The sequence below is a fragment of the Dermacentor silvarum genome, chromosome 9, assembly GCF_013339745.2.
Source record: "Dermacentor silvarum isolate Dsil-2018 chromosome 9, BIME_Dsil_1.4, whole genome shotgun sequence".
Taxonomy (NCBI): Eukaryota; Metazoa; Arthropoda; class Arachnida; order Ixodida; family Ixodidae; genus Dermacentor; species Dermacentor silvarum.
In genome coordinates this window covers 142768568-142782836 of record NC_051162.1, presented here as the reverse complement: position 1 = coordinate 142782836, position 14269 = coordinate 142768568, and the positions used below count along the sequence as shown (strand labels likewise).

General features: G+C 46.0%; 1 protein-coding gene across 1 annotated transcript in view; it reads left to right on the top strand.

Moving 5' to 3' along the window:
• Positions 1 to 3033: 3033 nt before the first annotated feature.
• Positions 3034 to 14269, top strand: part of LOC125940114 (phospholipid-transporting ATPase ABCA3-like) — a 42704-nt gene continuing 31468 nt past the window's right edge. The window contains exons 1-2 of the mRNA XM_049655801.1: positions 3034 to 3115; positions 6076 to 6249. Of these exons, the coding sequence (XP_049511758.1) occupies positions 3048 to 3115; positions 6076 to 6249 (242 nt within the window). The 5' untranslated portion in view covers positions 3034 to 3047. The remainder of the gene's footprint in view (positions 3116 to 6075; positions 6250 to 14269) is intronic.

Genomic DNA, 14269 nt, shown 5'->3' with positions numbered 1-14269 from the left:
GATCAAATCAGAAAATATGCATACAAGAAGTGGGGTCTGCGAGAGCAATACAGGGGCAAATGGAGGTTGCTGGGAGACGGCTTCGCTTTGCGGTGGACCTATTATGATAATGATGGTTACATTGTTGATAGATGTGTAAATCAATTGATGAAAGTGAACAAATGTGAAACCAATACTAACCTTTTCGGGTAACCTAATTTTTCGCCTTCGGACCAGCAAATTTTTGTTGAAGCTTGCCCTGCCCTGTCTTGCGTCTCGCAACTAGTTTTGGTTAGTATGATTTCTTGCGCAATTGTATAGAGTAATTCACGTGTCACACAGGCGTTTCGAAGGACTTCAAACCGATAATTCGTTGACTCGAAGGTCAAGTTCGAGCTACTACATGGGCGGTTTCGCAAACTGCCGAGTCAATAGTCCATCGAGTCAACGGAGCACCCTACCACTCTATTCAAACCCCGTTCACCTTTGAGCAACGGAAGCGGAAACAGAGCGAACGTGCCCTCGTTCGCGGTGCGCTTGTGCTCACGATTATAAAAAGAAGTCAAACCAAAACATTCTAAAATGTATAAACAATGTATTAAAATGTTTAAGCAAAAATAAAAGGTAATGTGATTTTACGTGAATTTATTACCATTTAACTTTTGTTGACATGAAGACAAAAATAAAGAACCGCAGCGCCACAAAATTTTTGCGAGAAGCGCCTCAACCACTCAACGGTCTTTCAAAAGTGACGTTTAACAGCGCCACAACTCCTTTGAGTCGATAGAGTTGTGGCGTTTCGAAGGCCGTCGACTGGAAGGCTTTCCAAGTGTGCCCGTGTGACACGGGTGTACGTGTAATTACAACGATTACAATTACTCGTTCCGTCGGCGGTGGGTGTAGATAGTAGTTCAAAGTGAACACTAATAATTGTAGCCCATTAGATTCAGTTGCCACATTGCAAGCAGATCAAGTTGACAGCAGATTTCTACACGAACACCCTTCATGTATTGTGACAGTCATGAAGGTTCAATTTCATTGATGCGTTCCTAAACCTCACTTGGAAATAAATTGCCATACGATCCATGCTGTCCTGTGAAACAAAACAGTTGTCCGATTCTTTTCTTCTGTGCAAATAAGCAAACTGAAAGCTCCTTGCCGCAAAAGTAAGGGACAATTGCAGTATCCTTGGTGCACTAGCCATGCTTGCATAGGAACGCGCAGCTGGAATTTCAAATGGCTAATATAACTGACAGATTTTTTTGTTTCTGTTTCCTATTCTGTGTGCTCGATTTGCTTTCGCAACTCCCATCTCGAATGTGTTTGACGATAAGCAACAAACGGGACATCAGAGAATGTGAGTTTGTTACTTCTCCCTGAAGTAAAGCCTTTATACATTTATAGGTGCTCAGTGATGCCTTTCTCTATTATCTATATTTAGAAGTGTTTCATTTGTTGTTCCTTATGTCTATTTTTGTCGTATTTCAATAAACAGATATTTAGAAACAATTAGGGATTTCAAAGCAATGAAATTTTTTTCAAGAATTGGTGCAATGCTTACTTTTGACATGAACTGAAACAATGACAGTAACAAGTATCTTTTCCTTCCTGATGAATTCGCATCATTGACATCCAAGTATGAGTTAAATTTCCATATGTTGTTTTTAACAAAAATAATAATCAGATCACTCATTTATTTTAGCTGATAGGATGATGTGGGCACAATTCCACAATTCAGGCTAATGTTGGAGAAATCAGTTTGCTAGTTCTGGAGAATATTTTGCTTGTGTGAGAAAACAGTGTTTTTCGGAGATCATGTTGACCTGCTGAGTTTCGAGCCTAAGAGACACGGGGATAAATTACTCCGTGTTTCTCACTCCTTTCATTTACCAAATCTGTCCCGGCGAAGCTATAGCTTTTCTATATTTCTTGATTTGAGTTCATGGGGCTCTTCTCGTAGAGTAGTGCGGGCTGACCTTGCTTTTGACGCGGGCCTACAGCATGCCAATTTCCGCCGAATCGGCGCTTTTTCTTTGGGCTTAATGGGAAACGAGGCATGCCTGTATGCCAACAAGACAACTCTATTAGTCCTCAATTATTTTGATAATGGAAGCACGTCGCAAAAGAAATTGTAGAGGTAAAAAAAGTTCTTTTGCTCGGATTGATCAACTGTTCCGCTTGCTGTGAATATGCGACGCCCTGAAAAGATAAGGTTACATTGGTCTTTTAGCAAGTTCCTCAAAGGCAATTGTTGAAAGACAAATTTATATTCTGGATCATTCCACGGAGGCACTTTTTGAGCAGCTAGGCTGAATGTATAATTTCACAAAGTCACAAAAAGGCAGTTGCACATTTTTAAAAATCAGAAAGTTACGAAGCGCACAAGCGGGATTTTGTTCACTGATCACTAACCACATTATGACGTAAACATATATTTATTCCCAAATCATCGCATTCTGGCTGCGCTGTACTCCTAACATAATAAAACGCGGAGCGAAATGAAGAACGCCCCTGTGTCTTAAGTGCCCTTCAAGCAACTAGCACTGGCGAAACTTGATTCGAGCCTTCTAATACGAGGTCTTCCATGGTGGCAAAGTTTGTTGTGGGACGTTAAACCACGTGTATCAACAAGTGACCAACTATATTGTTGACATTTTTAGGAAGTTAGCAAAATATTTCCGCAAGCAGAAGTGTTAGGTGATTAAAAAAACAAAGCACACATTTCCTGAGTCGCACTTAAGTTTGCACGACTATTACGTGCATCCACAGCGGGGAGTGGTTGGTACCAATTACCAATTGACTTCCTGTACGCTTACGGGTAGTCATTGGGTGGAAAAAGTGCCAATGTGCTGGCATAGTTTAACGTGAAAAGAAACACACATTTTATTCCATGTGGTGCGAATTCACCCGCAAACTAAATGTCTCTACTATTTCCTCCTTCACCGCAGTGGCAGTCGCAGATCAGCTACTGCTTTCAGCTCGGGGGCCTGCTGCACCGGCTGAATGCGTACGAGTACCTGTACCTGGTCGGTCGGCTGAGAGGCATCCCCGAAAGCGAGTTGAAGTCCATGATAGACAGCATTCTATCAGTTGCTGACCTCACGGAGCACGCCTCTAAGGAATGCGGGGTGTACAGGTTAGCAAATTCAGATTAGCTTAGAATTCATAGAACGACTCCCTAGATATATATTTTTTTAAATTTTGAGCGCGTCATTACTTATCACTATTGCCGTTCATTTACAAACAAAATTTACAGAGTGCACCAAAGTGTATGCAAATTTTAACAGCGGAGTTGTTTAAGATCTTCGTTGCGCCGAGTAACGAGATCAGAAATTGAGCCTGGGGATGACGTCACTTCGCGTCTCCTGCAACCTAGCAACCACCTGGCATAAGTGCTCCCCCGCTTCGCCTAGGCATGCCATCGCTTTGCCAAGCTCTTCACGCCGCCCTTCCCAGCTACCGCGCGCATGCTTCGCCTAGCCACACCGACACCGCGCGCCTGCCGAGGGATCACGTGACCTCAGCTGAACTCCGGCTCCCGCCAGAACCAATCGCTGCGCCGTGTAGGCGGAGCCATAAACTGTGACGTCACTGCGCGCTGGCTGTGCGGGCTTTGTCTAGATGCGCCCGGCAAGTGTGGAGGCGGAGCTTAGTCGTGATGTCACCGGGAGATAAAGTTCGGAGCAGCCGCGATGGCGGCAGACCTCTCGTTGATTCTGTGGCGAGTACATGTAGGCTTGACATGGAATGACCAAAGAAGATCCGGACACCCGAAGAAGAAGCCGCTCATGTTGAAGCAAGTCGCTTGGCCAAGCGAGAATCTGTGCGTTGGCGGCGAGCCGATTCGGAATACCGTGCCTAGCAGCAATTATCATTTCCTAGAAAACTTAACCAAGATCCGTAAAACCTTGAAGAAGCTAGGTTGATCACCAGCTCCGCTGTTTACTCTAGCCTTGCATCACAAGTGCAAGATGCCCACTTTTTTTTATTGCGATAGCAATTATATGGACACTCCAAAGCAGATTTCTGCCGTCGCCGTCGTCGTCGCCGTCGCCGTCGTCGTCGCCGTCGCCGTTGTCGTGAGGTTCCGTATGACGTCAGTGGAGATGAAATCGTCGCCGCGCGCCGAACGCTTTATGTGCGAGTGAAAGGGCGCGAGGGACGCGCGCTTTCCCGGTCAGTGAACGCACGGCGAAGAAAAAACGCGCGTTCTGCGCCGTGCAGAAGTAGGCGTCTCTTTCCTCCTTTACAATCACCATATATGTAGAACAAACGCGATTTCTTCCGACGCGCGAAAGGCCGTGGCGGGGAGGAGGGCGGCAGGGGGAGGGAAGGGAGGCGACGTTTAGCTGCGCCATCAAGTGCCTATTTATATCAGAGGCTCCGGCAATAGTCACCAACGCCGTACGCATTTTGTGCGAACGCGGGCAAAACGCCGACGGCGTCGACAACAGTTCTGCGTGTTGCGGGTGCTGCTGCATGTCCAAGGTTATACACCTGATAAAGCTACTATCATTACTCCGTATAGCTCTCTACAAATTTGCTATCGCAATTGATGTTTCGCCTTTCAGGTGAAACTGCGACAACTTTTTTGTTGTCTATCCTTGCTGAGGCTTCAGTTTTTGCATAAGCTGATCGCCATTTTTATAAAAATCTGCGCACCTTCTCGTCGACAATCAAGTATTAAGCATCAACCTTAACCAATCTAACAGCTTTCCCGCGCTGTCCTTTTTTTTCGTATACGGATATGTTGTTCTGACATATTCGTTGCTTAAATACCTACTTCAAGCAATAGGCACATAGTTAAATGGAAAACATTGAAATATATAAAGGAACAAAGAACTATTTAGCTTAACGCCACTAAATGAGGATGGAGTTGCGGTTGCTCAAGATTTCACTTTAAAATTTGTAGTATCGAGTTGAGTACATAAAAAGGGAAGTAGAGTCAACTCCACTTAATATCTACGCAATGCGAAGCACGCTTTGGTTTGGAAAATAATCGCTGTTATGAATCATGCAAGTGTGCCGCCGCCGACTGGTTACTGCTCTGGCAAAATGTGGGCCCTATGGGCCTGTATTTCCCTACAGTGTTCTGGGAGCAGCCCGAGCACACGGAGTTCTCAGTCGGGTTCACCTTCATACTATTGCAAGAGCGACCTCAAATCTAAAGCAAGGGTTGGCTTGCCTTTGACGCAAAGCTGTTTTCTAGAGGCGTATTGATGTTATGTGTAATTATGCAGTTCTACTCGCGTTTGTTTTTGGGCACTAAGGTTTTAATTTATTTCGGAAAGAAGTCATGCATCTTGATCTTACAAAGAACATCTTTTTTTTTAGTGGTTACTTTTATTTAGATAGTAGTATATCTTCGGGATCCGCCCAAAGAAACGTTGCGATAAACACTTAAGACTGCGTGGACCTGAAGAGCAAGGCTTCGCATTAGAAAAATAAATATATTCTAATTAATGAGTTGGGTCTTTCTCTGGAAAACGACTGTGGCCACGCGCAAGCAGCCACAACAAGAAAAAGCAAGAAATTTGCGTGTGTTTGGGGCGGGGAGAGGGGAGGAGTTAGCAAATTTACAAATACAGTATGTGTCAAGTCATTCTGATAGGCCAAACTGCTTGTGGCCTTTCATAACTTCTCCGGTGTCACAAATGTCTGGCCCCAGCTCGGACAAGAATTTGAAGATGCGGGATTTTTTTATTACGGGCCAGGCGTTCAATGCTAGCGCTGTACTAATGTGTGAATCCCTTTTCCTCTATTCTTTTCCATTATCATCCACCACTCACATCAAGACGGTTCGATTCATAACCTACCCTTGGTGCTGCTCAGACCACCTAATGGCATTAATTTAGAATAAATAAATTGCGGAAGCCCTGCTCTGGCATGCTTCCTGGCATGCTTCCTTCCTGGATAGTAAGTCTGCGGCGTCCTTCACACACTCGATGCCCCATGACGGGGTACCGTTGGAAACTGCATTTTTCTACTCTGACAGTAAATATAACGATAGATACAACCGCACTCACCGCCCATTTTGTCGTAAGCAGTATTTTCAAATTCGCGATTGTGATTTGAGTGTTCTTCCCTGCCGCACAGCGGAGGAAACCGCCGGAAGCTGTCCATCAGCGCAGCGCTACTGGGCCTATCGCCATTCGTGTTTCTCGACGAGCCCTACGCTGGCGTGGACGTTGTGTCTCGAAACAAGATCTTCCGAGCCATCGCTGAGATCAAGAAACGCTCGCGGACCACTTTCGTGCTCACGTCTCACAAGTGAGTACTGCAACATCTAAGTGGAAAGAATAAGCAATAAAGCCAAGGAGAACATAGTGGGAAAATAGGTGTGTTTGAGTGCTGCTTCAGTGGAGAACTTGGTAGGAGCTTAGGGTTCCATGTATTGGCGATTTCTAAATGAAGTCAATAGACCACAAAAGCGAAATTGCATTCGTTGCAGAAGGCTGAAGCAACAGCCTGAGCATGACGCGTGTGATGCGTTACCAATTGAACGTATGAGGCGTCTTCCCCATCATTCACGATAGTGGGCATTTGTGCACATGCATTCGATTTACCTGTGATAGTGTTAGCCAGTACCAGCGCTCATGTAGACGTGTTTAAATAACTCGAGGCACCTTTCCCCCAAACCTGAATGGCAGGAACACAAAAAAAATGTGGTTGATCCCTCTTATATAGGAATCGGTATAGAACACGAAAGTGAAACGTGTCTTCAATGACATGCGGAGGCACCACATGCTACTTGCTCGAAAGCTACAACGCGCCGCAACCGACTGCGCTTACGAACGCGCATCCAAAGTGCATCCGAAGCGCAAGCGACGCGCGATGCGCCGCTCGGTTAGCACGGTCCCAAACAGTGTCGCCGTCTGGTGGCCTCCGGCGGAAGGCATCACCGGCGGTGCCAGCGTCTCCCATTAGAAACGCCCGGCGGTCGGCACACTAGTAAGTATATTCTAGGCACTATAGTCGTAGTGCTGAGACTACCGAAGCGTTCACTGTCGGTGCGCGTTAGTGTCATAATGCAGTACTTCTCTTTTCTGCTCGTAGGCGGCGGCACCGCCCCGAGCAAGAGCGCGGGTACACGGAGGAGTGTTAGATATATAAGGCGCGTCTGTGTAGCTCTCTGCAATTGCGTTTGTGGCGCAATGGGTTAAACGCTCGGCGATCTATCGTCGCGGACCGAGAGGTCGTGGGTTCGATTTCCAAATTTTGCATGTTTGTGGAACTTTTTCTTCTGGTTTCTTTCTTTGTATTATGTTCTATGACGTATTTCCGTGACGGAAATACGTCACTGAAGTCTTGGTGGACCCCGGAATAAAACACTTTCGTGTTAAAAAACGAGTATACTTATAGGTACTTATCATACTTACATATTAAAACGAACTTTAAAGGATCCTTTATTAAATTTCAAATTGCCTGCATACAATTTCACAATATGCGTTTATTCAAGCTCGTTCTGGTAACGCTAACAAACTCCACACTTTGCAAACCACATCGAGAACATTTATATGTAACAGACATTAGCATCATTTTTCACCTTCACCACAGGACCCTTAGGTTACCACGAATCCACTTTGAACACAGACGACGCAGTTATGAATACTTCGTCGCCTTGTTTAAATCGTACATGGTTCATCATTCACTCCCACATCCATTTTGTTCGCACATTACCCTGCGCGTGTAATGTGTCGCACTCACCACCTTAACATTACTTGCACCAGTCAACCTTTGTGGGCTTGAAATTTTATTTTTCCATCGTCGGGGTAAACTTTTTCTACAATTACACACTGTGCTGTTTGCGAAATAAATACCTAACCGTATAGCCTATTAGTTTTTATACGAGCTTTTTAGCCGTACAATTTATTATTCGGCCCCTACACCTCCATAGGCTTTCTCTTGTATTGTGAACTAGATAGTATAGTGTGCCACTCCTTGTATGCTCACACTGTTATCATGTTTTTTAATAGTTCGGATCCCTGCTTTTTACATGTAGGATTCAATCATAGGCTCCGACGCCTCGGTATGCACGCGATGGAGCATAAGCGCTCGTGCGTGCGTGTTAGTGGGCATCGGCGCCTTTTAAAGCGAAAGGCTTAACTGGCGCATTAGTCGCGGAATGTGACCATCGTGGACAATAATTGCGGTAGAAAAAATCAGAAAGCGGCACACTACACCTCCACCGTTCAATAAAGCATGCGAAAGGGAATTAAGCACCAAGTAGCTAAATGTAACTAAAAGTACTTGAAGAGTCACAAAGACTAATTAAAAGTAATTACGGGTAATAACGAGACCCAAACACGGGCATCATACGACACCTTTATTAAAGCATGCTAATGTGAATTACTAAGTAACTAAGAATACTTACGGTTAATTAAAAGCAATTAAGTGTTGCGAACAGTAATAAAGACTACTTAACATCAATTCGAGACTCGGTGTCAAGACTGGTAACGCCAAATTACGATTAAATAATAGTTCCAAGGAGCAGTAAATACTAATTAGGACAAATTAAGAACTCCGTAACAGCAAGTAAGTAAACAATTAAACCGAATTACGACCAATTAATAGCTATTTAAATAAATAACCTACATAAGCAAACAATCGCATATGAAACGACGCCAACGCAAAAAAAAGCTTTTGCCGTCAAAGCGGTCTTGCAATCGATATGGTACCTAGAGCCCTGCACGGGCTCGGGCTTACCCGAAAGCCCGGGCCCGGCCCGGCCCGTGGGCCGGGCCCGGCCGGGTAGAGCAGTTTTTTCACGGGCTCGGGCCGGGCTCGGGTATTTTGACGCAGGCCCGGGCCGGGCTCGGGCTTTCTGGTGGTGTGCATGTAACGTGCAGCCAGATATTCTCGGACTTCTCAACTCTGAAAAACATGTATTTTTTGGTCTCGGGCTGGGTTCGGGTCAGTTTCGCGCCGGGCTCGGGTCAGTTTCGCGCCGGGCTCGGGTCAGTTTCGCGCCGGGCTCGGGCCGGGCTTGGGCCTAAGGTAAAGGGGTGGCGGGCCCAGCCGGGCCGGTAACGTAGATTATTTCCGGGGTCGGGCCGGGCCCGGGTCTCACCATAAAAGTTTTGATCGGGCTCGGGCGGGCCGCCCAACGTAAAAACTGGCCCGGGCCGGGCTCGGGCTGAAAAAATCGGCACGTGCAGTGCTTTAATGGTACCCCACTCAACGTTTTTTTTGTTAGGCATTTAACTCACACAGCCCTTTGATTAGCAATTTATCACCACACTGAACAAAAAATTGAATGTTCGCGACAACCAACGCATACACGAGATCAAATGCTACAGTACTTCCTACTAAAATGCAGCGAAGCGGCCAGATTTCGTAAATAAATAGCGACCTATACGTATGCGATGTTCATTGTGACTGCGAAGCATTGACGAGACCTTTATTATAGTGCCGCAAGCATAAAATTGATTCATGTGTATGAAATTGGCGTGTAGGAATCCGCCGTCTGATATCATTTTGAAAACTTTTATTAATGCACGCAGTCATCCTTGTTGAAGCAGCCGTCGTGTTACAGTCAAAGTTCTGTTGTTATTCCCAAGTAGTAAATGCGGCTCGGCATATAATTGCACAAGGACTAAAATGCATCGCGCAACACGATAATCCGTTTGAAAAGTGCGCTATACCGTGCTATTATAGGCGAGCCGTGGCGCTCGCCCACAGGAAAGATAAGCTATGAGTTCATAGTTTCTTTAGGCAAAATAATTGACGCAGATATGAAAGACATTAGGTATAATTCAAAGTAGAACATGGTGAACTCATTGGCCACCACTCAGTTATAAACGCTCAGGGATTCCATCCACGTAAGCTATCCAGAAAGCATGACTATCTCTTAGAATGAATGCAGATTCCTACGAGAATACGCCACAAGGATTACGCGTGCGTTCAGAGATTACGCTGCATAGTGCCCGAGCCCGCTGTAGCCTACAGGCCCCGATCCCCCCCCCCCCCCCTAAAATGTGTTGCCGCAGCGCTAAGAGGGACAAACCGCAAGTTTTTTGACGCAAGGCAACGCCTATCTAAATGCACTAGGGAGCGAGGCTTGCTAATCAGGGAAGCCACGCGCGCGCAGACAAGGCTGTATTTTTCTGTGGGTGTGCTCCGCCGACCAGCGGCCACCGGTCTGGCGTTCCGAGTTATTTTGTGCGCACCTGTATATACTGAACGAGCACTCGCTCGGTATATATTTTTCAGTTCTTGCAAAAATAAAAATTAGTAGTTGAAAGTAGCGCTGCTTCTTTTTACTTCCTTATTCGGTCGCTTTTACGCATTATGTAATGGAAACTGGGCTAGTCGGTTCATCATTCGGACTGGAACAAACAGTGCTTAAGATGCCATGTTGAGAACACGACATACAAGGTGCTAACAACGACTGCTTTATTGCAGGGAATGCAATATATAAGAAAACCAGATGCAGCGCAGCAAACCAATACTGACACGGTATGCGCGCAGAGAAGGAAGAACCATAGAAATCATCACATCACAGGCATCGTTCTCTCTTCGACAGCGCACGCATGTGCTGTCAGGCATGTATTACACATGAGGCAACCATGTCAAAGCGCTGGCTGGTGTCAGAGTGGCGGAGTAGGGGTCTCCATGCCATTCCCAGTCCAATCCGGAGAGTGTAGACTCCCGTAGTTCCTCTTCGTTTAACTTCTCGAAATGGAGAACACCATTCCTACTTTTGAAGTTGCCGGGCTAATTCGCTACACTCCTCCAATTCGAGCAAATGCAATGCTTTCTCCAAATTTATTTACTACTTGCGTCCCCTTGCGCGCCTCGGGAATACAAACATCTTTTTGAAGTCTTAAAGACCTTTCGAATGATGTTACCTACAATGTATTTGCCCTGGCACTCAAGCTGTATTACTTTGATGAGAAATATACAAGAGAGACGTATAATTAAGTTTTTCTGGATGATTTTTATTGTTTCACATTTACTGGTATATAACAGGTGCTTACACTTTTATACACTTCACAGTGTTAGAAACAAAAAGAACATGGCAGGTGTTCCAAAATACCATAGACTCACGCAGGATGCAGCGATGGCGGCGTGGATTTTGGCCGCCGTCTTTGTGTCGTAGGCCAAGGATGCGCTTGCCAAATCGCCTAATTGAACTTTAAACTAAAATTGGCTGTGTTTAAGGGCACTTAGTTGTCAAACGCAGTCTATTTCGTCCATTTCGGATTCTCGGGCTCCCATTTTAATTCCATTCAATTTGCTCGACTGTTGCCACCAATACATTTGCAGTCCATTCCGAGGAGTTGAACATGTGGCAACTAAGGTGTTGTCACTCCGCAGTTCTTATTGGCGTTGGCACGATGTAAGTGTATACGTATACGTAATATTCACCGTGCTAGGCGTACTTCCCGTAGATGTCATTAGAATGTCTCGAGGGGCTAGTTCGTTCGTTCTAATGACTGATTGCTAAATGCGTAAAATTTTGAAACAGTACACAACACAAGAAGAGACACACGGAAAGACACACGTAGGTACCATTCTACAGGACCACCTTGCACGTGTACATTGCATGACGACACCAAAGATGATGGGATAAGGCCACGTAAGCGAATATGCATGGCAATGTGGAGGCAGCACCCCTGCCAATATATGATGCGATACGATGAATAAAACAGGTATTCAAGGGATCACATGCAGATGTAAACGTGACTTCGGTGCACGAAAGCTTTATCGAGAGTTTCGCGTGTATTGGAGGTGCATACTGGCTGCAGTCTGAATCTTGTCAGCGCAGTTTTCTATTCAGTAAAATTGTCGATACGAAAAGAAATGTCAAGTGATTCGCGCCCACATCGGAGTGGTTATCTCCCTTTGTGCCATTTTTGTCAGTGTGTGATGTTACAATCAAGGCAATATACAAAATAAAAAATGATTGATGCCTAATGGTTAGTGGATCGGGCTGCTGAACTGGGTGACCCAGTTTCGAGGCCAACATATGAGCACGTAATTATTGAAATAAATTAACAAAAAATGCGGAAGAGCAGCAGCAGCCATGGTAAGAGAACTCTGGGTGGGATAGCAAAGAAACGTTCTGTTTGAAAACATAGCTGTCTTTTCGTTCGGACAGACTTGCCTACGTATAACACTGTTATCCGTACGACTTTGAATGCACGCAGCATGGACGAGTGCGAGTTTTCCTACGACCGGCTCACAATCATGGTCCAAGGCCGCATGATGTGCCTGGGCACCGTCCAGCACCTGCGGGAAAAGTTTGGTCAAGGCTACCGACTCGAGTTCTTGCTCAAACACACCGCTGCAGCAAGCGCGCCAATAATGAAGAAGGCTGTTGAGCAACTCTTCACCGGAATTCAACTCAAAGATGACCACCAGGTACGGCGGAATTATTCTTTCACTTTTACTAGAGAAACGGTACGCTTAGCTGACACGTATTGGTTCAGTTGTTAAGGTTCTGCATGGGTATCCAGAAACGACGAGGTACCCAATATATATATATATATATATATATATATAAGGGTTTTTCAACTTATGAGATACACACATTTTGTGGCTAGGTGTTCGGACTGCACCAGTCAATGTGTAATGGTCAACTACGACGATTGTGATGACAGTAATGGTGGTAGTGTTATTGTTACGTTAGTGCAACACTGTTAACAATAAAGTCGCAGTTTCGCCCGAATACGAAGCATCGATGGCGATAGCAACATACAAAGTAAGGATAGTAGCTCTATCGGTCGTGTAAACTTGTAAACATGGCACACTAACTGAATTAACAAGCATGGTGTCACACGCGCACCAGCAAAAATGAACGCATTTCGCGGGATGAGGCGCAAACTCGCTGTCAAAAACTGAAGGACACTTTGTAAGTTCCAAAGTGTGTCCGGCGAAAGCCTGTGGCCATTCGACTGCTTATTTCATGTCTTTTTTATTTTATTTCTCCATGACACTACCAGTGGATGGATTGCTGAGAGAGTGTAAGGGGGAGAGGCCACAGCTGTGGCGGCGCAACTGTTGCTATGCGCCGCTGTGCCATCACGTGATTACTGAAAGAGTGTGAGGGGGAGAGGCCACAGCTGGCACCATTCCATGGCACGGACGGACGGACGGCCCGACGCCGCGAGTATGAGCCATTAAAGGCTTTCGCCTTAGAACTCTTGAGTGAATCAGCGCGGCCGCAGCAGCGATCGAATTGAGCTGCGTGCCGGCGCTTGCATCAACGCTATCCGAGCCGCAAAAACAAAGGGAGGGCGGACTCTGCCCCCCCTCAGATGGCTTTCAAGATACAGCCGCGCGGGTGGGCGCTTGCGGCGCAGTACCCCCCCCCCCCCCCCCCACACACACACACACACCTCCCCCGGAGCCTTCCGGCGCGGCGGGAGTGCCTGGCCGCAGTAAAGCGCGGCCCTCCGCCTGACCACCCTCCACCCGGAGCGTCGTGCGCGACTGGAAGACTGCGCGCTTCCCGCCCTTGCGTGCGCGAACCGCGATTGCCGGCTCACCGTCGCATGATTTCACTCGTACATGCAGCCTACAGTGCGCGACGACGATTTTATCGACCGTGGCTTTATACGAAACTCACGGTGACGGCGATGACTACGCCGACCGCAGAAATGCGCCTGGAGTGTTCATATAATTGCTATCGCAATAATAACATACACGATATTTATAGACAACTGTGGGGAGTTGCTCTATGTAAACGTTGCCGCCAACGCATCGCACGCATCGCTGCACTGTAATCTCCTCTAGAGAGTTTATAATAAATATCCTCCTGGAAAATATGGTCCCTGCGCGGAATATCAGTCACAGATATGAAAGCTGGCACAGTGCCATCCAGCTTGGCTTATGCCTGGCATGATCGCATATTCTCGAACTAAATACAACTGTCAAATCCTACGCAATTTTACCCTGATGCGGTAGCTCGCAATGCTTCATCCGCGCACTTTATTCAAGATACAAGAAGAGTGCCTAAGACATATATGAGCACTTTTAAAATGTAATTTCTTAGAGCAGTTTTACAGGAATTCTTTTTTTTTCTGCGAGAAGGGAACCGAAGGGCCCGATTTTTATTAATCATATCATAAGAAGCCAACAAATAATGACATCAAGGACAACATAGGGCAAATTACTTGTGCTTACTAATTGAATTAAATAAATTATATATTAATGGAAATGAAAATGGATTAGAAAACAACTGTCCGCAGGTGGGGAACGATCCCACGTCTGCGCATTACGCGTGCGGTGCTCTTACCATTGAGCTACCGCGGAGCTGTTTTCCCACGCACTTTCTGGGGTATTT